The sequence below is a fragment of the Halichoerus grypus genome, chromosome 7, assembly GCF_964656455.1.
Source record: "Halichoerus grypus chromosome 7, mHalGry1.hap1.1, whole genome shotgun sequence".
Taxonomy (NCBI): Eukaryota; Metazoa; Chordata; class Mammalia; order Carnivora; family Phocidae; genus Halichoerus; species Halichoerus grypus.
The window spans coordinates 96,681,167-96,704,229 of record NC_135718.1 but is presented as its reverse complement, the minus strand read 5'-3'; the positions used below and the strand labels follow the sequence as shown (position 1 = coordinate 96,704,229).

The window sequence follows — 23,063 nt, the reverse complement described above, 5'->3', positions numbered from 1 at the left end:
TCCACAAGACCAGGATTGACAGCCATCCCCATCACCTCTGCTCCTTGAATGCCTGATTCTGATTCTCTTTGAAGATGCCCGGTCCCAAAGGAGGTTGCAGGACGTAGGCTAAGGGCTGAACTCACCATGATGGGACAAAAGCACTCTGAACACACAGTGCTTCCTTCATTGCCCACTGAAACAAATTCTGAATTCCATTTTTATGGCACATCACACCAGGATCACATATAATCCTAGAGTATCTTTATTTGTTCTATAATTTAATAGTACACCTATAAAATAATTACATTATACTTATAGCTTTTCTTCATTTATAAACAGACAAAAAAAAAAACAATTAAATACAATTTGAGCCATTATAAGGTAAACTTTGTACATATAAGAACCCCCAGAAGGAGCTTCACACTGCAGCATATCATATTGCTTCTATTGCTACACCCACAATTGGGTTCAAAGAGAGTGTGCTCATGTTTGTATTCTGTGAGTTCATAGCTTAATCCTTCCTCTATCTGTGTGGGTTATGTGTTAATAAAATGACAGGGTTGGCTTTGCAGTCAGCCAGAGACTCCCATCCGCTCCCACCCTACTCTACTCCATTGGCCTCTGTTAGGGTCATGTGGACCTCCTTCCTTCACAGCTTTTCTGCTGTGTGTTCTGCACTGAGTCTGACTTGAGGTTTTCTATTCAATGCAAAAATAATTTCTGAACTTGGACACACTCTCCACTCTTTCTTTCCATCCCAAGGTTCCAGCCTTCAAGGATTTCTGTTGAGTTCTGCCTCCTGATTCAGGGCTGTATATACCCATTTCTAAAACCAATACCCCTTTTTACAACAGCACATTCTGCTCAGGGCTCATGGAGTTACAGAAGAGACAGAAATGAAACCTGCAGTGTAGAAGCAGGAAATGGAGTCAGGGACACACCACGCCTTGATCTCCAGGTGAATGCACCTAGACCCGCCCCCATCACTGTCTAACGTCAGGAAGCCTCAGTCCCCCAAGCAGTTTGTAGAGGGTCCCACAAACCTGGAAATGGGCCTTTCTGAGTGCCCTTGGCAGCAGTACTTGAGACTTGGTGCTCAGAAATTACCAATGAAAGGTTTTCAAAGTATGCTGATTCCCACCAACATCTCATTCACATTTATCAGATTCCATAAACATTACTCACAGGGAAGCCTCTGTGGGGCAATTTAGCAAAGGGACTGAAACTAAGTATAATTTTGCAAGAAAATAAATTATGTCAGCTTTGTTCTGCCAAGAGACCGCAACATGAAAACCTTATTGATTCCTTATAAAAATAAAAGGTAAGCTGATGTTTGATCATCCTTTTAAAAAAAAAAGTCCGTTCTTTGAAAAGGAAGCTTCTGTAGGATAGCTTAACTAGATTTCTATTCTATATATTTTATCTTTTACTTTCTCCTACACCACAAAGTGACCTGACTCCTTATATATTTAAATATTTCTCTCTTTTACCAGGAATTTTTTTGTCTGTTTGTTTAGTGTCATGGTAGTAAAATAGTAGACCTTCTCACACCACATATGCATATTAAACATCACAGGGCTTTTGAGTTCCCTGTTGACGACTTCCCAGTGAGTCCCCTCCCTACACCCATCCATCCCAACGCACGTCCTACCTTGTGCTGCAATGCTTCAGTACCTTCAGTGAAATACTATTCATTGTAAAATCACAATGTAAAATCACCTGCCTTCTCCCTGCCCAGTCTAAGAATAGGTGCATGACAGTGAACTGCTGACCAGGCATTATTACTGAGTGAACCCCCCTGTGAGCCTTACTCAGAATGGTGCTGCAAAGCCAGAGTCCAAACTCGTGAAACAATACATGGATAGGTCTATAGTGCTTTTGAACAGCTCTTTACAATACAGGTCAATTACAAAACCAGCGTTAATATGGAGACCTTTGTGTGTAATAATATTCTAATTGCAGCGATAATAGCATGCACACCAGAGTTCATCTGAGTCCACGGATGTGGGCGGGGGAGGGAGGTGGGGGACGTGGGCAAGAAGAGGTGGTGGTGGCTGGGGGTGGGGGAGAGTGTGGCCTGCTGTGAGCAAGGTCCCCAGGGAAGCCCATTTCATGATCCCAGTGGCTCAAGTCGTCTTCTCGGCTATCGGGTTTGTTAGGAGAACCTCCCTGTGTACGGACATCGTCCGGATCCGCATCGCAGCAGCGCGAGGGCAACCCTCCCTTCACCGGGGAACCTCGCAGCCGGAGGGCCCCGGGCCCAGCGGGAGAGGGGTGAGGGCCGCATCCTTCACTTCCTGGGAAAAGGGGAGCTGGAGTGTAGGGTGAGGCCCGGGAAAGACTCGCTTTTCCACACGGTGGAAACATCAATGCCACATCGGCAGCGCAGCCCCAGAAAGGCCCCCTCTCCGACCGCTGGCTGGTGGGTAGTGGGTTTCCAGCTGCGGCCCGCAGGCCTGAAACGCAGCCTGTTTGGGACGCACAGGAGGGGCCCGCGGTCGGCCAGGAACACAACAGCGAAGCTCCCCCTGCGGCGCGCGCGTGTGACAAGGGCGCCGTCGGCCCCGGGAAACGTGCTTGCGGCGGAGGGGGCCACCGGGCAGCGCGTGCGTGGGCTCAGAGGACGGGGACGGCGGCGGCGGCGGCGGCGGCGGCGGCGCGCAGAGCGAGCTGCGTCCCGCCGCGGGGGCTTCACTGCTTGTCCGAGTCGCTCAGGTTCACGGACATGCACCGACACTGCTTCACCTTCTGGATCTTCTTGAGTCGGAAGGGAGGGTCCATCCCAGGGCATTCGAGCTCCACGAGGACGGAGGTGACGCGCTGGGGCTTGCAGAAGGCGCACGACTGGAAGGACTCCTCCTCCTTGCGGACGTGGCGCGGGATGTAGAAGGAGTTGCACTGGCCGTAGCAGAAGCGGTTGAGGATGGTGCGGCTGCGGCAGCCCTCCTCGCTCACCGTCTGCCGCAGCGGCTGCGTTTTGCACCAGTCACTTTTGAGGTACTTGCGCTCGGTGACCACCAGGGCCTCCTGGCTGGAGGCCAACACCTCCTTGATCTGGTGCTGCCATCGCTCCGAGTGGTTGCTGCTGCCGTCCTTGTAGGGCGAGGGGATGGCGCCCGCAGGCCGGTTCTTGCGGGCCTCCGCCACCTTCACCAGCACGGCCACCAGGCACAAGGACAGGGAGAGCTTCCAGAACATCCTGCAACGAGAGAAGAGCGAGAGCATTTGGCTGGGGCGGGTGCTGGGTTTCCTGGTTTCATTAGGAGGAGCTGCAGTCCGGTGGGGCAGCTGGGAAGTGAGAGGGCTTAGAGGCCACCTGCGGACAGCAAGGATGCTCTCCGAAAGGCTTCCCCGAAGGCAAGGCGAGGGACGCAAGGGTAAGTAGAAAAGAAGACAGAACACGTACACATGTTGAACAGCTATGGAAGAATTACAAAGCAAAGGTCGCCAAAAATAGCCCACGCCGGTTTGCCGCAGTGCCAGTCATAGTTAACAAGTGTACTGCATTTTCATGTAGGACGTGAGCAGTACTGTCCTATGCACATGACGCGTGTACCTCATTTGATCCTCAAAACAGTTTTAAGTTGGAGGTTATTATACCTACATTACAGTGAAGGAAACTGAGGCCCACAGACGTTAGTAATTGGCCCAAGGTTGCACAATAACTGAGAAATGTCCAGGAGCCAGCCATCTCCCTCCGGAGCCACCGAAAATAACCACAAGAGGTGGATCTGATCAGGAATATTAGCAAAAAGTAAAGGAAAGGTGGGCATGGTTCACAAGTTTCTTCCAAATGAGTACTAAACTTAGGAATGGACACAGATCAGGGAAAGTAATATTTACAACCTCTGGTAATTGTTAGGAATAAAAAATTACATTTAACATCTGCACAAAAATATTCAAGTTAGTTCGAGTGAGTCATGAATTAGATTCTTGTAGTGGAAACCACGTTCCAGTCGTGGAAGGAATTGCCAAGGAATTGCCAAGGTTGTATTAAAACTGCCTTAGACAATGCAATGGTAACCCACAGGAATAGAATATTTCTTCTGTGTTATAGGGCCTCGTGACCCAAGTGTGCAGGGAGCTAGAGCTAGAGAGAAACTTACTTTGAATCATGTCCTGTAGGAAGCAAACCAAGTCTGACTGAAAGATGGACTTCTTTGAAGTTTAATTCATAGTTTCCATTGTTATATTTCCATTAATACCCTCGAGGGACAGCAATACCCCTCAGTAGAGATGATCCTTATCTCCTGATGACTGTAGCTCCTTCATTATCCTTGTCATCCTCACCATCATATTCATGTTTATTCATTGCCTCCCTGGGTATTTTACCACCTCTAGAACTGCATGAGACTCTCATTCCTTTAACATGTACACACCAAAATGGCAGGTAGAAATTATATATATATATATATATATATATAACATTATATGGTTCTTTAATGCACACTTCAAATTTAATATTAAATATATTAACTCCCTGAACTATTATCAATGTCTTATCAATATATTTCTGCTAATAATAATAGTTTACATTTATTGGTGTTCAAAACCCATCCCTCTTATGGTTTCCTTTCATGTGTAAACATATCAAAATTCTATGAAATAGGTAATATTATTTCTCCCATTTTATGGATTAGGAAACTGAGGCATGGAGAGCCTTTACAACTTATCAAGATCATATGGCCAGTATGTGAAATATTTGAATCCTGGCTCCATGCATCCTGGCTGCAGGTGAGTATAGCTATCTTGTTGCTAAAAATATTTGTGTTAAGGGGCGCCTGGGTGGCTCAGTTAGTTAAGCACCTGCCCTCCTCTCAGGTCATGATCCCAGGGTCCTGGGATTGAGCCCTACGTTGGGCTTCCTGCTCACTGGGGAGTCTGCTTCTCCCTCACCCTCTGTGCCTGCTTGTGATCTCACTCACTCACTCACTCACTCTCAAACAAATAAATAAAAATTTTTTAAAAATTTGTGTTAAAATATCTAGGCTAAAATATTTCTATATGTCATTATTAGTCTAAGTGTAAACCACAAGAGGCTTTTGGAAACCACATAGCAGAGAATTCCTTCATTTATCAAGTTTTGTTGAGTATTTATTCTGGAACAAACTGTAATAAGCCTTGTGAATACCAGTACCTCCCTCAGAGACAAAGAGAAAGTTCTTCCAGTGTCAGATGAGCCCTGACAAGATCTGCTCTCCCTGTTCTCATCTCATGGACCTCCTCATCTACACTCTCCTACTTGCTCTGCTCCAGCAACACTGACCACCTTCCTTTTCCAGAATGTATGTGGCGTTTTTCTGCTCTAGGGCCTTACGTTTGCCTTTCCCCCAGATATCGACATGGCCTTCTACCACAGTCTTCAGGTCTCCGCTCAATTATCACCACCTTAGTGAGGCCTTCATGGGTAACTTCATCACAAGCCTGCCATTCACTGTCTCCTTCATCCCTGCTTTGTTTTTGTCCCTGGCACTTAGCATCTTAGAAGATAGTACCGAAGGATCTTATTAAATTTTGCATTGTCTGACTTCCCCAACTGGAATGTAAGGTCCAAGAAAGAAGGACCACCTGTTTATCCTGCACTCAGAACAGTGTCTGGTACATAGTAGGTGCTCAGTAAATATGTGTTGAAGGAAATACGAATGCCCTGCATTTTGGCATGCAGATGACAGTGCTGTAGTTATGGGAGGCACAATGAATGGCATAGGTTTGCACAGCCAAGAACATCTGAATCACTGGGATGCTTTTAGATGTAGATTCCTCAGCTCCACCCCTGAATCTGGATCTGAATCTGTAGAGTTGAGGTGGAGTTTGAGATCTGTATTTTAAAGAACTGCTTCCAGTGATTTCCATGGGCTAGTGCCCCAGGGGATAAGGGGGGACACAAGGAAAAAGCATCAGTTTGTCCTGGACAGGGAACAGGGAAGGCCCAGGAAGTAACAGCTAATGAGTGTCTTAAACTCCAAATAGGATCCTTGCGGGCAGGGACACTGCCAAGAGTGCAGACTTAGGCAAATGTAATGACAAGAGACAAGGGAAGTAAAAATGTTGAGAACAGAGAGGGGGGAAAAAAGGAAAGATTTTCTTTTTTTAGAAAAGCATTTTTGTGCAGTACAAGTACTGAAATTTTGAGGCCGAATTTTTAAAGAACTTTCCTTATGCCTCCTTAGTTCCACACATGAATTGTCACTTGAAAATGGCCACGCTTCCAGCAGATTCATGGCAAGCACTGAGTATTGGACTCATTCAACTTACACAGCTTATTATATTTGCAGAATGATTTGTGATCTCAATAGTCTCTTAAAAAGAAAGTATGTTGGTTCCATTTTAATAATTTCCAAAATTATTAACATTCTGAATAAACACAACCAAAAGTTTTAAGTCCCAGCCATGGAAAGATTTACAGAGTCAGCCTGGTCCTCAACCCCTAGTTCCAGGAACAGCTCCACATGCATCTTTGATAGGCTCAAAGTTGCATGCTTTCACTCAATAGGTCCTAGCTGTTGTCAGGGAGAACAGAACTAAAACATATTCTGATCAACTTGGGGTAAAAACTCTTAGATTCGCAGTATTAGATGTGATGATTAACAACATGCATTCTTTGAACTCTTTGAAATATTTTTCACAACATCTGGCAATCACCCTTCGAAGTTATGCGTCACACAAGAACCTAAGAAGGAAAGCAAACCTCTCATTTTACAAGACCAGGAAAAGAGGCTGATACAGCTAGGGGACTGGGGCCAACCCAGGCTCTTCTCTTTCCTTCCCTCCATCTCGTTTCTTTATTCCTTCACATGTAGCAACAGGAACATTGCCAAGGATCTGGAATCTCGATGTCAGGACAGGTAAGTAGGCAAGAGGTATTTTGCTTCAGTGACTGTTAGGCTTTTCACTTCAATCAAGGACACTAAAGCAACTGAGTCAGTTTTTGCTCAGGGCACATTCTCCACTAGCCCTTTAGTTTGTGGGGTCCTCAGGGGAGAGAACATGTATGCCTCTTTCTTCAGTTCACTAACTATCACACACACACACACACATACTTGCACACACATGTCAGTGGCCCCAGCAGGACCTGAAGTTAGCACTCAGAGTCCTGCTTGGCCTTGAATCACTTTGCTACTCAGAGAAATGGTTCGCATACAATTAACCTCTCAGGAATGTTGCCATAATCACTGGTCCCACCGCACCAACATCCTTCATTTTACCCTCACATCTTGTGTTTGGCTTGTCTCAGAAGAAACTCGTAAATAAATCCTTTCGGTTTTATTAACCATCCTTGTGGCCTGACAATGTTCTCAGTTTGCAAGGGGTGCCAGGACCGTCAATGCTGATATGCTAAGCAGTCTGGGTCCGTCAACGTGGGTTGTGTACAGAGAGAGACGGCAAAAGCACTTTCTTCTTAAGTAATGCCCTGGGGCCTGGCCTTTCTTGGTATCAGAACAACGGCTGCACAGGCCAGGATAGTATCTAGGCAGCTAAGAAATAACTGGCCCCTTCTATCAGCCTTTTCTAGAAGTCTCAAGGGGTTCTGCAATAGGAGCTTGAGCAGTAATGCTTCCTGATTTCTAGGAAAGCCTGCTGCAGTGCTGAATCCTCCCTGCCAAAAGGTGTAAGTGACCAAAGGCCAAGGGTTCAGCTAAGCTGATTAACTCACTCCCAGAGTGACCTTGTTGAGTTTTAGAGGTCAGGTCAAAGCAGTACAGGGCTGTGCATGCGTGGTGAATGAGATGAGGCTCAAACATTTTCTGTGACCTATGTAAGAATTCTAGACATCCTTGGCAGGTTGAAGGGAAGCACCCAGGGCTGAATATGGGCAGGCACATCTGGGATAAACTTGCTCCCACGGCTCAAGTGAAAACGGAATCCAAATCAAACAGCAAACTCCAAACAAAACCCCCAACGGTGTTAGAATTCAACGATTATTTTTATGAGTTTTACTACTAGAACCTCAACAGCCAAAGGTACTTCATCCGTGACATAGATTCTTAGTTTGGGAGGCTGTGGCTGAGGTCTCCAACTGAGGTGGGTATTCCTTGGCTCTGGGATCATCCTCTTAGCCTAAAATCACTTGTCTGCTGAAGCCACTTACTTTCAGCAACTGTAATCTGCAGCACACCATAGCCCATGGGCAGATCCCAACCTGCACGCTGTTTCTGTAAGTAAGGTTATATTGAACACAGCCATGCCTGTTTAGCTACATTTTCTTTATGGCTGCTTTTGTGTTACAAAGACCGAGTGAGTAGGGGGGACAGAGACACAGCCCACGAAGTCAAAAATATTTACTATCTGGCCTTTCCCAGAAAAAGTTTGCCAAATCCTATTCCTAACTTTTCCTCTCCCATTCAGTCATTGCTTTCCCTTTCCCTTTGTGCTCTTTTGCTAGAAAGGTAGCTTTGAATTTTAAAATTTCCAACTATGAGACATTTCAAACATAGAGCAAAATAGAACATATAATAAACCCTGTCTGCCCACCACCAAGATTAAAACGATACTAATAGTTCCTATCTTTATTTTGCAATCTATTTCAATTTTGAAAGAAGTAAAATAATATAGGTAAAGCCACAGATTTGTTCTCTTATCCTTCTACTGTCACTGAGATGACCAGCATCCTGAAGTTGATTCTATCATTCCTGCTGGTGCTTTTCCATGTTTACTGGTGTGTTTTGCATATGAGGGCATGTTTGTGTGCACGCATTTGACCGTCACATGTATATAGTACTACACCCTTGTTGAGCAACTTTTATTTTATTTTACTTATTTTATTTTTTGAGCAACTTTTAAATTCAACAATAGGTGTTTGAGATTTTATACATGTGGATGTTTTTAGAAGGAGTCTATTCATCTCCACTGCTGAATCTTAAAGCACAGTTTATACATTCACCCTACTGGGGGACAGTGAAGTTGCTTCTACTTTGTCACTGTTACCAACAGTACTGAACAGTTTTGTGTGTGTTTATTGATACCTATCTGTTATAGGTTTACTAGAGGAGACACTGAGAAGTGGAAATGCTACATCACAGGATATGTACAACTTGAGCTTGGCAAAGTTTTGCCAAGTTACTTTCCAAGGGCTTGTACCAGTATTCTCCCCGCCCAGAGTAATATGTGAGTCCCTGCAGATGCACATACTTGCTAGCCCTTGGTGTTACCAGATTTGTTAGGTTTTGCCTATCTGACAAATTTGAAATGGCATCATATTATTATTATTTTAATTTGCATCCTTCTGATTACAAGGGAGTTGATCACCAAGCTCAAATACTGTAGTTGTACCTTGAAAGGGAGTGATTGCAACTTATTATAAGTAAAGGAGAGAAATTAAAACATTAGGAAAGGAAAAATAAGAAGTACTAACTATCAATCTTCTGAACTGTCATGAGAAGAATAGGAAGTGGCTTGCAATTTCAAAGTAGAATGATCAGGACATCCCACATGACTCAGAAGTTTGAAATCCAAATGGATTCATTTACTTTTCCAAGTGACATTGCCGGAGTGGAACACTGACTATCGTTTTGTTCCAGGAGAAGTTTAATTTCATCTGGAAAAATTATATTGTGTTTTTAAAAAAAGGTTTTCAACCAAAGAAGAAATGATACTGTCATTATTTACTTCGACTTCTGGATAGCAAGTGTATCATTTAGGAATTTGTAATCAGAGTTCTTAATCTTTGAAACAATTGTTGGGGTAAACTCAGTCTGGGAAATGTAACGCTGAGGCAAGATGGCAGCAAAGCATTAAGTTAAATGAGAAAATGGATGGGAAAGCTCTTTGAGCGCTGTAAGCTTCTACACACATGGTTGCTTTTCTCAAGAGCAGAGCCACTTGGGAATGAGAGTGAGAACATGGTTTCTGGGCCTGGAGCTGCCCATCTCGTGACCCTGTGTGACTCACTCCTAAGCTTCCCTGGGTTCCCCTCTGTAAAATGGTGTTAATGGCACTTGCCATCCCCATTCCATGTTGCTGTCATGAGGAGTGTGGCACTGAGATCCAGTCATCATCCAAGTACTCTCTGAGTGAAAAGAATCATGAGTTTTATTTGAAAGGAAGGAAGAAATTACAAGCAATCCATTAAGGATTTTATAGGCAGTGACATTGTTCTCTGTCGCCATTAGGCAGAATCTTTATTATTATTATTATTATTTTCAGATGAAGATTTTAGGCTGTGGCTCAAGGGACTAGTCATACTTCAGTGATTCTGTGCTTCTCAACCTCTTTCCTCAAGTCTTCCTAGGACAGCCTTGTGTGTTCACAGCGGGCTTCTAAGACAAAAGGCTTCCACTTCTCTGACAGCAGGGTATAGATTTTCTGTCTGTGTACACATAAGAATCAGAGGGTCCTGTCTGAAATGCGTGAGCAAAATCAAAAGCATCCTGCCCATGCACCCCATCAACACTCTCTACTTCAAGCTACTCTGTTTCACTTGTGTGACAGTGGATATCAATGGGACAAGGCATGTAGGAAAGCCTGACAAAACTGTGTACCCCAGTTTCACTTCTTCTGGAATTCATGACAAAAGTATTTTTATTCTTTTTCTTTAGTCTTTTGATGATGTCTTTTATGGATTTTTCTTTCTCTGGCTTCCTCTTAGAGGATAGTGTTCCCCAAGGATTTTTCCATAACCCTGTTTTCTCCTGCCTCACATTCCTACTAAGAATTTCATCCATGCCAAGACTTTAGCCACCAGTTGCTATCTGCTCATGACTCCCAGACGCTATACCCAACTGCCTACCAAACATTCCCTGGATGCCCTATAGGTACCCCAAATTTTATATGTTCCAAATCTCATCCTGTTTTTTCACTCAGCTCCTCTTCTGAAAGTTACTATCTCCATAAAGAGCACAACATTTATCCATTTCCCCCAGGCCAAAAAGCTGAGAGTCCGGGCAGGCCCCAGTTGATTTACTACCTGAGAGCTAATGTCCTCATTCTTCTTGCTAATAAAAGCACAATGTTGTGCAGGTTCTGGAGTCCAGGTCCTTCATGGGCACTTCTACATACCTTGGAGTACAGAGTTGATAGGTCCAAGTCAGTGACTAACAAGATGTAAGAAATAGCCTCCTGGGAAAGATTTTTACTCCCTGATAGAAAGAGACATGCCAGAAGAAGTTATTGTTCTGGTCTGGGTTGTGTTTGTGCAAGGATCTGGTGACTGAGGTCACAGCAGCCACCAGGAGGGTACAGCATGGGATGAAAGTCAAACCTTTGCAATATAAAGCACAAAATGGAAAGCCACTGGATTCTTGATTACATTGGTAAACCACTGAATTAACCATCCCTACAACTGCTTATCTCTGGGCTTCAATGTTCTCAGTTAAAAAACTCTTCAGTATGTAAATCATTTTTATTTGGGTATGGAGAATATCCAAACTTAATCTTCTCACATATTAAATCCGTTAACAAGACCTTATTGTCTTTCTTGCCTCACTTCTAAACCCCACTGTTACTACTTTGGTTTGGGTCTTCATCACCTGAACATTACACCAGTCTCCTCACTGGCCTCCCTGCCTCCAGACTCACACTCACATCCACCTTCCAGGCTCCTATCAGAGTGAACATCCTAACATGCAGATCTGTCTCTGTTATCCCTTTCGGTTTTCCCTTTTCAGATTTCCCATCATGAACAAGTTCAAAGTCTTTGGCACAGTGTACAAGCCTTCTGTGATCTTTGTCCCCTCTAGTCTCATCATGTTATCCCCTCACAATACCACGTTATGCTTGAAAGACACAAAAGTATGTGTCCTACCGCATGCAAGGTTGTTTTCTACCTGCAATCATTTGCACAGTTGTTTCTTTTGCCTGAAATACTGTTTCTTCAACCACTGGTGGGTATTTAAGTTTCACTCAAATTCCACTTCCTTTGTGACAGAATCTGTGCTTCCCGTGTTCTTCATTTCTGCCATTATCATACCTGCCTCATCACAACCAACAGGCCACTGTGCGGCTATGGGCTGTGCATTCTCCCCACCGGAGTGTATGTTGTTGGAAGACGTGATATTTAATCTTTGTTTCCATATGGAATTGTGGTTGGTCTACAGAATAGTTCCAATAAATGCTTATTTATGCATGCATGAATGAAAGATTGAATGATTACATAGGTTTTAGCTACACTGGTATAGATGAGAATGTTTTTATTTTTAAAAACTATAAAGAAGAACTTGAAACTGGGTTAACTTTTCAGTAGCAATGATGCTTTTTATGTAAGCCTTTCATCATAATGATTGAATACATATCAAGCTATCAAAATCAGAAGTCAACATAACTATTCAAAGTGGAATAACTTTTTTTACAGTCTAATAGACTTGCCTATGATTCACTAGTAATATTTTTGCAGGTCCTTATCCTCCTTTTATTTCAAACTGTTGTCCACCTCTCTTTGCTCTTTCTGCCACTGGCCTGAAGTTCTTGGTCAATCTCTCATCTTCCAGCTGGCATAGGTACAGTCCTGGGGGTGACCGAAAGGCTTTCCAAGGGGTATTGTTCAAGGGTAGTTTTCGATGAAGCAATATTCAAATCCTCAACCTCCATTTGTTCCTTCTCTTCAAAGAGACCTGCCCAAGAAGTTGTCCTTACACTAAAGGTGTCTGCAATAGGCCAGGCAAGTCCTCCCTTCCTGCCTCTATCGGTATCCCTTCCCCCACTTGACAAAAGGAAGGGACAGCTCTCATCCACACTACTTCTACTGTGCTATCTTGCCTGGGGTATAAGGAAGGTTCCAGGGTACCAAGTGAAAGAACAATTCTAAATATTGGAACTCTCACTAAAAAGTAAATTTTAATAAATTCTTTTTCATGTCAGATTGTTTCCAATAATTTGCTTTTAATCAACACTGAAAGAAGATCTAAATGGTCTGGTGATCTATCACCAAAAATAATTTTTTGATGAGTATTATGTGATTATTTACATGCAAGTAAGTCTGAAAAGTTTTAAGAAATTGAGACATTGCTATTAGAAAACACATTTCTATTACAACCTATTTTTGTGAACAGATTTACTTAGTGTATATTATATACAAAATATAATCATACACATATATACACATATACTACATGGTAGAAATTTTCTGCTGAGTCTTGTTTCCTCCTGGCAATAACTAGCATTTATTCGTGAAAATATAAACAACGGTAAATCTCCATGTGTGGGGCAGCTTTTCAAGAGAGGTAAATAATTAAAATTTACCTTTTTGTATTTAATAATTACTTACTAAATTTGCGACTTATTAATGCTATTTTGATCAAATACTATTCTGATCTCTAATGAGTATGATTACTCATCAGCAAGAAACATTAAATATTTAAAGCTTATAGCAACAGAATTAAAATTTGCATATAGACTTTTGGTCACAGGAGAGTGACGAGGTTAAAAAAAAGGCTTTCAGGGGCACCTGTGTGGCTCAATCGGTTAAGCGTCCAACTCTTTTTAATGTCTCCATAGGAATCTAAATACCATATCAGCTAAATACCATAGCTATATTTTATGCCCACTATTATACATTTTAAAAAAATACATGTAGAAACACTTCCTGAAAGGAAATGGTACATTATATTTTTCCTTGATTTCATATTTCTCTCTAGTTGTCCCCCATAGAATTTATCCTATTATGACAGGTTTTGGGTTTGAAAGGCTTTTTTCTTTTTAAAGATTTTATTTATTGTTTATTTATTTATTTATTTATTTATTTATTTATTTATTTTAGGACAGAGAGAGAGAGCGTGAGAGCATGCATGCGTGAGTGTTAGTGTGTGTGGGGGGTGGGGGTAATGAGGGAGGGGAAGAGGGGGAGGAGGAAGGAGAAGGGAAGAATCTCAAGCAGACTCCAGGCTGAGCTGGGAGCCCAAGGTGGGGCTCAGTCTCACAACCCTGAGATCAGGACCTGAGCTGAAACCAAGAGTCCGGCACTCAACTGACTGAGCCACCCAGGAGCCCCTTCTCCTCTTATCTTAACTTGACAGGTTTTGGGTTTGAAAGTCTTTTTTTCTTTTTAAAGATTTTATTTATTTATTTATTTATTCTAGAGAGAGCTCCTGCGAGTGCACATGTGGGCGGAGGGGCAGAGGGGGAGGGATAAGGAGAGGGAGAGAATCTCAAAAAATTTAAATCGACAAGATCTTCAAAACTTTAATTAAGAGTATAAGAAGGGATGGGGTGCCTGGGTGGCACGGCCCGTAAGTGCCTGACTCCATTCAATCACTTCAACATGGTAAAGCTCAAGTACCTAAAATGTTTCCTTCTCTTCTATTCCCATTGCCCTTTAGTTACATCCAGCATTGTTTCTTTCATGGATTACTCCCAACAGCTGACTAGTCTCCTACTGGGAAACCCGGTATCTGCCTCAGGCAACAGGAAACTGGGGACCAGGCTAGCTTTCCCATGATAGAGAACAGGAGAGCTGACTGGAGGAGACAGGGCAGTCTCCACACACAGGAAAGCTGTCTGGTACAAGATGGGCCTCACAGGGTCGATCTGAAGGGATGTCATTATGTGGGGGTAATAAGATCAGTCAGGGGTAGAGCGAGAGGAGGAGTGGGCTATGGGTGGAACTCTGGGGGTATAAGCTCTTCCAGGAACTGAGGAAAAGGAAACCTACAAAGGAGGCCGAAGGAGGGCAGAGATAGTCAGGCTCTAAGAAGTCAGATGAGGGAAGACTGACACGTGTTCCCTGGATTGATGGTCCACCAGTCTTGGGCGGAGGAGTTTTAGAAACATAGTGGGGTGAGAGCAAGATTGCAGAGGGAAGAAAGTGAAGATAATATGTAATGGATTCTGATTTTCATACTTTAAAATGTTGGTAAGCCGTAATTATCTAGCCTTCCAAATATTTAACAATTTACTCTGAGTGAAGTCAAAAGGCCAACTGGAAAGGACAGAAAGTACTTTCTGAACCACAACATCAGTAACCCAAGCAATATCACCCTGAAAAGCTGAGCAAAATGAAGCAAGGGCCAACCTGATACCTGGGTTTGAAGTTCCTCATACTCTTCCTGAGATTTACCTTGATTTTCAAATAATTAATCTTCTCCCCCAAACACCTAAGCTACTAGTCCTCTTCAATGGAAAACTCCATCAGAATAGAGATCAAGTCTGTTTTAATCACTATCATATCCCTGGAACTTAGCCCAGGTCCCAGCATATAGAAAATGACCAATAAATATTTATTGAATAAATGAACAAATATCTAATATTTTAGAGAAATTACAGATGTCATAATTGCTAGTATTCAAATAGCCAGAATACAACTGATATTTGAGAAAAAGGAAAAACCTGAGAGATTAAGAATCAGTCCTTGCCTTTTATTTGGGAAATGAAGTAACTATAAGTGTACCATTCATGCAGCAAATATTTACTGAATGCACATGTGCTCATGATATGTTTGGTGTCCATTCTGCTTTTTATAACTCTCTGTTTAGATCTTTCCTTGGATCAGCCTAATTATAAATAATGTAAATAAAAAGGACCCTTACTGAACTTTTGAAGTAATTCTAAGGAATGTTTCTTGTTAACATCAAATAGAGCCAGTTATACCTTAAGCGAAGCTTATCGAATATTTTCGAGCATATCGTTTCCAAACACACGGATTGGCACATTTTTCTACAGAGCAAGTTCTATTAACAATATCTACTGTTTGCATTCAATACAAATTCAATATAGGACACTTTTTTTCTTTAATAAGTGGTCCTCAAACTTCCTTATGACACATATGGGAACTTGTTAAAAATGCAGATCCTAGGACCACATACTGCAGGAGTTCTGATTCCCAAGATTTGGGCTGGAACCTGAGAAATGGCATTTATAATAAGCATTCCATATTCTGAAAAACACAGTCTAAATTATTTGTCTAAAATAAAATTATCTGGGCTCTGGTCCACTGCCCAGGGCAAACTTCATTAATTATATCCTCATTAATAAGGACCAGAGACTAATCCAGTGATACGTAGCAATCAGTGTTAAAGTTAATTGAAATTTAGATCTAACATCTCTTCTTTCTGTGAGCAATTTCCCCATGTTTAGAGTAGAGGACTTCTTTCACGGTTTGTGACAGGAAGATGTGAGGGAGATGATTTGCAAATAATTGTGATGTATGTTTCCACTTAGGATGCCTTTCTTCTCAAGCCTGTGAGCTGCTGTGGCTTCTGCAGCTCCGTGGATCTCAAGGTTGGGAGAGATCCCTGCACGGGGCCCGGGGGAGAGGGGCTGCACCAGGGACCTGGGCAGTGCGACTCGGGTGTAGTGGAGGGTGGCAGTCACAGAACACGCAGAAGCCTGCAGCACAGGGACCAACTTGTCTGATTCTCATGACCTGTGTCCCCATCTCTCCTCTGACTTTTCCGTGGAGTTTGGGGCTCTTTCAGGCAACACACATGGAGTGGGAGCTTGAAGAGCTAAAGAGAATCCATAGCAGGAATCAATTATGGGGAAAGGGGCCACATAAAGAAATCTGTATGTTTAGGGGCGCCTGGGTGGCTCAGTTGGTTAAGCGGCTGCCTTCGGCTCAGGTCATGATCCCGGAGTCCCGGGATCGAGTCCCACATTGGGCTCCCTGCTCGGCGGGGGGTCTGCTTCTCCCTCTGACCCTCTTCCCGCTCATGCTCTCTGTCTCTCATTGTCTCTCTCTCAAATAAATAAATAAAATCTTTAAAAAAAAAAAAAAAAAGAAATCTGTATGTTTAATATGAAGAAAATCATAGGGATTTGGTAGAGGCACCGGCGATGGTAGTTTTGGGTGATGAGGGAGAGAGATCCCTCGGAGCTGTAGTCAGTATTTGAGGGGCTGTCATGTGGAAGACACCAGGCCTCGCCCGGCTACTCCAGAGCAGGCAAGGAACAATAAGCAGGCAGGCCAGGGCCAAGTATTCTTACCGAATGTGTACATTTTTTAAAAGATAACCATAGCTCTTTAAAAAAATGACTGGTATCGGGGTCCCTGGGTGGCTCAGTCAGTTAAGTGTCTGCCTTAAGCTCAGGTCATGATCCCAGGGTCCTGGGATGGAGTCCCACATTGGGCTCCTTGCTCAGCAGGGAGTCTGCTTCTCCCTCTCCCTCGGCCCCTCCCTCTGCTTGTGCTCGCTCTGTCTCTCTCTCTCTCTCAAATGAATAAATAAAATCTTTAAAAAAAAAAATTACTAAAAAAAAAAAGTGACTGGTGTCAAGAATACATAAATCCATAGAGACTGAGCACAGATTGGTGGTTTCCAGAGGCTGGAGTGGAGTGGGAAATGGGCACGAGATTTCCTTTTGGGGTAATGAAAATGTTTTGAAACTAGATTGAATTTGTGTTTGCACAACTTTGTGAATGTACCAAAATGTCATTGAATTGTGCACTTTAAAATGGTTAATTTTATGGTATGTGAATTTTGTCTTAATTAAAAAAGCAGAGAAATTAATATAAAACTATTTTTTGAACAAAATTCTGTTTATGGTTAAAATCTAAATTAGTAAAAATCAACCATTGTTCTCAAAAACAAAAACAAAAAAGTACACGGATCGATTCATAGCACATTAAATGCTTTACCTCTGAGAACATATGTAATGAAAGTTCTGTGATTGTCCTTCAAGGACATTGTTGGGTGAACAGTGGCAATATGTATGATCCAAGTTAACTTGCTTTTCTGTTTAAAAGCTTAATCTTTTTGTCTTTAAAATAATTTCATTTGGTTGCAAAAATTCTGTTTGCTATTTGTAGAAAATTTGGAGAATTCAGAAAACATTAAAGAGATGTATAAATAAGTTTCAATGACTATATAATCTTCTAACACATATGAGTGTTCAATGTACTTAATTATTCTTCCATTTAGCTGGTGTCCCGATTTTCAACTTTACAAGTAATACAATAAGAAACACCTGTGTATGTGAATTTTGGAGTATCACATTAACATAGCTCTCTAGAAATACCATTACTTTATCACAAAGAGACCTCTGGATTCTAAGATTTAATGGGTTTGAATATTTGTTTAGGAAATCAAGTGTCTGGTCCAGGGACAGATGGATGAGGTAGCTGCTGCAGGCCCTAATAAGAATGAGCATGGACTGTGAATTTTGTAAGACTGATGAATCCCAGACATGTACCCCAGATACAAATAATACATTATACATTAATTAAAAAAAAAAAAAGAATGAGCATGGAAACTGAGAGTTCAGAACTCCTGACAAGCCAAAGAACCCAGAAGAGATAGGGGCTGACTAGAAGCAGAGAATGATCTTTGATTGGTTGTCTATCTCCTCAGTTTACCATGTCAAGTGATTTTAAATATAATAGAAATTTTGAAGTTCCAATACAAGGGAATGGTGAGAGACAAACATTATTTGGGGTGGATTGTCTTTAGATAAATACAGGAGAAGAATTTGCTAGTGAAGAAAAAAGGAAACATGTGAGTAGAGCATCAGTATGAAACATGTATATGCGTGTTTAATAAATATCAGGTAAGAAAAGGAGTCTTGACATCAAATGAGATAATATCCTATATTAAAATAAGTATAAAGTATTTAAAAAATGATTTCTCTGGATAGCTCAGTAATAGGTTAGTAGAATAATTCTGGAAGTTATGGATAAAATTTCCTCCTATTTTTTTCCTATTAGGGCCCTTTTCCTCTTTTCACAATTAATTACAGATAAATTTTGATCTTAAAGTGTGGTTCCCTGATTAGTAACATCTATATCACCTGGGAATGTTTTAGAAATTGCCCCTCACTCCCACCCCCCAGATCTACTGAATCAGAAACTCTGAAGAGGAGGTGGGATGTTTTGGGGCTCCAACAATCTGCATTTTAACAAGGCTTCCTGATGATTCTTGTTTTTTGTACATGGGCTTTCTGTTACAAAACTTACAGGTAGAGGGCTTTAATGGTAAGAATTTTTAACAATTGATGTAATTACTTTGCTCCATGCTAATTACAGTACATTTCTTACTTCCCTGACATATTGATTTAAAAAGCAACATAAGCTCTGTATATAAAAAGTAACTTAATCATTCCTTATAAAGTTTTCATCTAAAATACTTAGTGAAAATACTAAGATATTCATCTAAAATTCATAGTTCATTTGTTGTTTCATAGTCCCACTTTTCCTGGAAGTTACATTTTAGTGAGGGTGCACAGGTAATAAACCAGGAAGTGTTATAAAACTAAGATATTTTCCAATAGCAGGAGGTGCTGTGAAGAAAAAAAATCCAGGATGATGGGAGAAAAAATGATTTGGCTGGGGTGTCATTAGGTTGAGTGGTTAGTTAGGGAAGGCCTTTCTGAGGAGGACATACAACCTAAGACTTCAATACCAAGAAGGGGTGATGGTCTTCTTTCTGGGAAGAGGCAAGAGCCTAGCACAGGAATGACCGGTGGTGAGGACAAGTTGTCATGTTCTTGCAAGAGAAAGGCCAGGGTGGCTAGTGATTAGTGAGCTGGGGGACAGTCTCAAGGCATGGGGGGGAGGCAGGCGGGGACCAGATCATATATGGTCTTGTGGACTACAATGTTTGGACTTTATTATATGTCGAATGAGAAGGCAGCACAGGGTTTAGTGTAGCAAAGTGGTATGATCTAATTTCACGTCTTAAAAACCTTAGCACTCTTACCACTCTATGAAGAAAGGGGAATACATTGGTCAGAAAGCAAGTGGAAGACCATATAGGAGGCTATTGGGATAATCTAGCTAAAAAATAATGGTGGTGGAGAAAAAGAGAAGGAAATGGCTTTAAGACATGTTTCAAGGATAAAGACAACATAACATATATTTGGTTAGATTTGAGAGTGAAGCAAATTTTTTGAAATCAGAAAGACTAAGGGAAGAGCAGTTTTAGGACAGAAATCAAGGATTTGATTTTGGCCATGTGAAGTGAGATGTCTAATTAGCTATCCAAGTGGAAAGGATCAGTTAAGTTGTTAATATGAGTCTAAAGGTGACAGTGAGAGGTAAGAGGTGACAGTGGGGGAAAGATGGTGTTTAAAGCCAGGGACACAGATGAGCATATTTAGGCAGACACTAGAGAAGAGTGAGTGCCCAGAACAGCTCTGGGCCCTCCTGTCTTAAAACGTTATGCAGAAGGAGGAACCAGCAAAGAAGACTGAAATGGAGCAGCCAGAGGTGAATAAAGTAAATGAGGAGTAAATGTCACACAAGCCAAGAGAAGATGTTTCAAGAAGGAGTGGTTAAGTCTTTGGAATGCTACTGAGATCATGCAGGTGAAATTTCAGAAAAAAAAAAAAAAAAACCCTGGCCCATGGATTTGGCAATATGGAGGCCACTGTCTACTGAACGAGAGCAATTTCAATGGAGATGCTTTCAAAGGAAGCCACATTCAGTAAGGATGAGGTGAGAATGAGAGATAAGGAAGTAGAAACGGAATTTTGCTGTGCATGAGCACATAGGCAGGAGATGGTGGCTGGAATGGGGAGGGGGAAGATTGTGAGGTTACAGAAAGGTTGTGGATTATTTCAGTGTATGTGATGTGAGTGGTGCCATTAAGCTTGTTCTTCACCGAAACAACAACAAATCCTATAAATCCTCAACATATATCATACTCTTACAAGTCCAATTGATTGATTTTTAACTTTTTCTCCACTCACAGTTTTATTTATTAAAGCTTTTTATTAAGGGGACTTAATAGTCCAATGTCTTTTTGCCTCACTTTCCCTCTCCATAATTTAAAATATTAATTTGTTACTCCCCACCCCTTTGATGGAAGTCAAAAGACATTAGAATAAGATAATATCTCAGAAGTACTTTAAGCCTCTTGGAGGTACTCTATATCAGTAAGGCTTTTATTATTTTTCCTCATTTACTCATTTCCTTTCTCTCTCTGGGAGGGCACTTTTGAGATTATACGAGGTTGGGATTTATGAGTTAAACAACACAAATACTTAACAACACAAGTACTAGCACTTAAAGAAAAAGGGATATGGGTCATTGCATAATATTGTAAATTTTGGGACTAACAATTTTGTTTTGTGGGTTTTCTTCCTGAGGCTGTGTTCCAGAGAGGGCAGTAAAGGGTAAAACTCATTAGTGCATCATTATCTTTTGTCTGAAGGAAACAATGTGTGGTTTCTGGGCAGCCCACTTGGTGTTTGCATTGGTCCTGGATGTATTTCAAACCAACTATATTGTTTGAACAATTCCCCCTCTTAAACATGAAAAAGACCACCACTAAACCACAGAGTTGATGCTAAATTACTAGGTGATGACTCTTCTGGCTCCTAAAGGTTTCTAGATCTCAGTGACTGAAATCATGGATCTTTCTTCTAATGAAAAGATCTAAGCCTTTATGGTAGACCTCCCATGCAGTCTCCCCACTCCTGCCCCCAGTGTGCTCCATGGACTTCTGAGAAGTTTGGTTTAGAATCAAGGTCATTGAGTTCTCACCAACCCTGACTCTTAATAGCAATTCTTTGGAAACTGCGAAGTATTTCCAGGTCAAATCTGCAAATTCACAATTATCAGCAATTGTATAATCAGTCAATATGTTTGATAACGAAAACCCAATCTGTTTTCTCTTTGTCAAAATGAGGCATTAAATGGACAGTGGTGGTTTTACTTTTATTCTGTTGTTCCCCAAATTTACTTATCTTCCTTAGGGATTTCATTAGACTTTATTTTTATTTATATTTTTTTAAATGGTAATATCAGAAGAGCATTTATGAGGAAACTGAAAAAATACATTTGAGGTCATCTGGGAAGAAATACTTTTCATAGGGATTTCCATTAAATACAGTACCATACACTGTGTCTCCAAAAGATTTATTGTTGACTTATTTGTTTGATTTATTGATTGATCAATCGCTTTGTTTTGCTTATTGTTTGATTTGTTTCTTGTAATCTTATGTCTAGATTTAAACAATAGCAATAAAAACAATTGACTATCTCCTGGTTTATATAACTTTCCAATTATGCAAAAGTTTCAAGGTTTTAATGTCAGAGAGCTAGAAAACTATAGGAACAGAAGAGTCATCATATAGTGACTGAGCCTCAAATCTGTGCTTGAATTGTGGGTTTTATTTTTGTTCTTAATAATGATTAGTGTCCAGTATGATCCAGTGATGCATATATGGGAAGGTGATGGTTAAGTGGTGATTGGAGTGGTCCTTGAACCAGATTGCCTGGTTGTAACCCCATGTCCAACACTTTCTACTGGCAAAAACTGGAGCAAGTTTTGAACTGTCCTTGTACTGTGGTTTCCTCATCTATAACCAGATAAGAAAACTGAAACTTCATCATTATTAAGAGCCAGGATTCAAATTTATGTCTGACAGAAAGTTCCTTGCTTTTCCATATATATCCCAATTATTCAAAAATTGAAACCCCCCTTACCTTTTTATAATTTAATAGCCTTTCTAATTATATCACTTAAATATCCAAAGGAAACCATAAAGTGATATTTAATAATGGAAACAATCTATCATGCCATTTTGAAATTCTTAGTAAATTTTGTACAAAGAGTCCCATATCTTTTATTTTCTCTAGGTGTTCACACTTAGAGGCACAGAATTCAGGGACCATCTGCTCCAGGCCTCTTCTGGCCATCCTGTATTTCTGAGGGGATTGATTATTCCAGCACATTTATCATCTGCTCGTGCCCATTCTTGTGCCCTTGGTTAACACTGGATAACAACTCTTCTTCAAGATAAGTTCTTTGATTTGTCTTTAATTATGAATTTGTTGAAAAAAATTTTTAAAATTGGAAATACCACATTATAGCTAAGGAAATCCATTGTGCCAGCAGAAAATAGGAGTTCTGTGACATAGACCCACTATGGAAACCCTTACCTTTCAAAAACCCAAATCCTATGTAGCATCACTCAAAGACATTTTAGAGATGCCAAGATAGTGAAGGTGGTACCTTATGAAGCAGCAGATTTTGTTGTTTCTATTCACTGTTACCAATGTTATTTCTGCTCACTTTCACAGTCTTTTTGCTTTTTTTCAAATATTTTTTAAAGATTTTATTTATTTATTTGAGAGAAAGACACCGACCGCAGAGGAAAAGGGAGAAGCAGACTTCCCGCAGAGCAGGGAGCCCGATGTGGGACTCTATCCCAGGACCTGAGCCGAAGGCAGCTGCTTAACTGACTGAGCCAACCGGGTGCCCCAACTTTCACAG

General features: G+C 41.3%; 1 protein-coding gene and 1 long non-coding RNA gene across 5 annotated transcripts in view; one reads left to right on the top strand and one right to left on the bottom strand.

The window, feature by feature from the left end:
• Positions 1-221: 221 nt before the first annotated feature.
• The window catches only part of GREM2 (gremlin 2, DAN family BMP antagonist), a 108,095-nt gene continuing 85,253 nt past the window's right edge, over positions 222-23,063 (bottom strand). For all 4 annotated transcript variants that reach the window (XM_036076716.2, XM_036076717.2, XM_078077909.1 and 1 more), the window contains one exon: positions 222-3,181. In XM_036076716.2, coding sequence (XP_035932609.2) covers positions 2,674-3,181 — 508 coding nt within the window. In that variant the 3' untranslated portion in view covers positions 222-2,673. The remainder of the gene's footprint in view (positions 3,182-23,063) is intronic.
• Positions 3,189-23,063, top strand: part of LOC118525829 (uncharacterized) — a 66,651-nt gene continuing 46,776 nt past the window's right edge. Inside the window, exons 1-2 of the long non-coding RNA XR_004912333.2 lie at positions 3,189-3,359; positions 4,623-4,716. This is a non-coding gene — a long non-coding RNA (uncharacterized LOC118525829). The remainder of the gene's footprint in view (positions 3,360-4,622; positions 4,717-23,063) is intronic.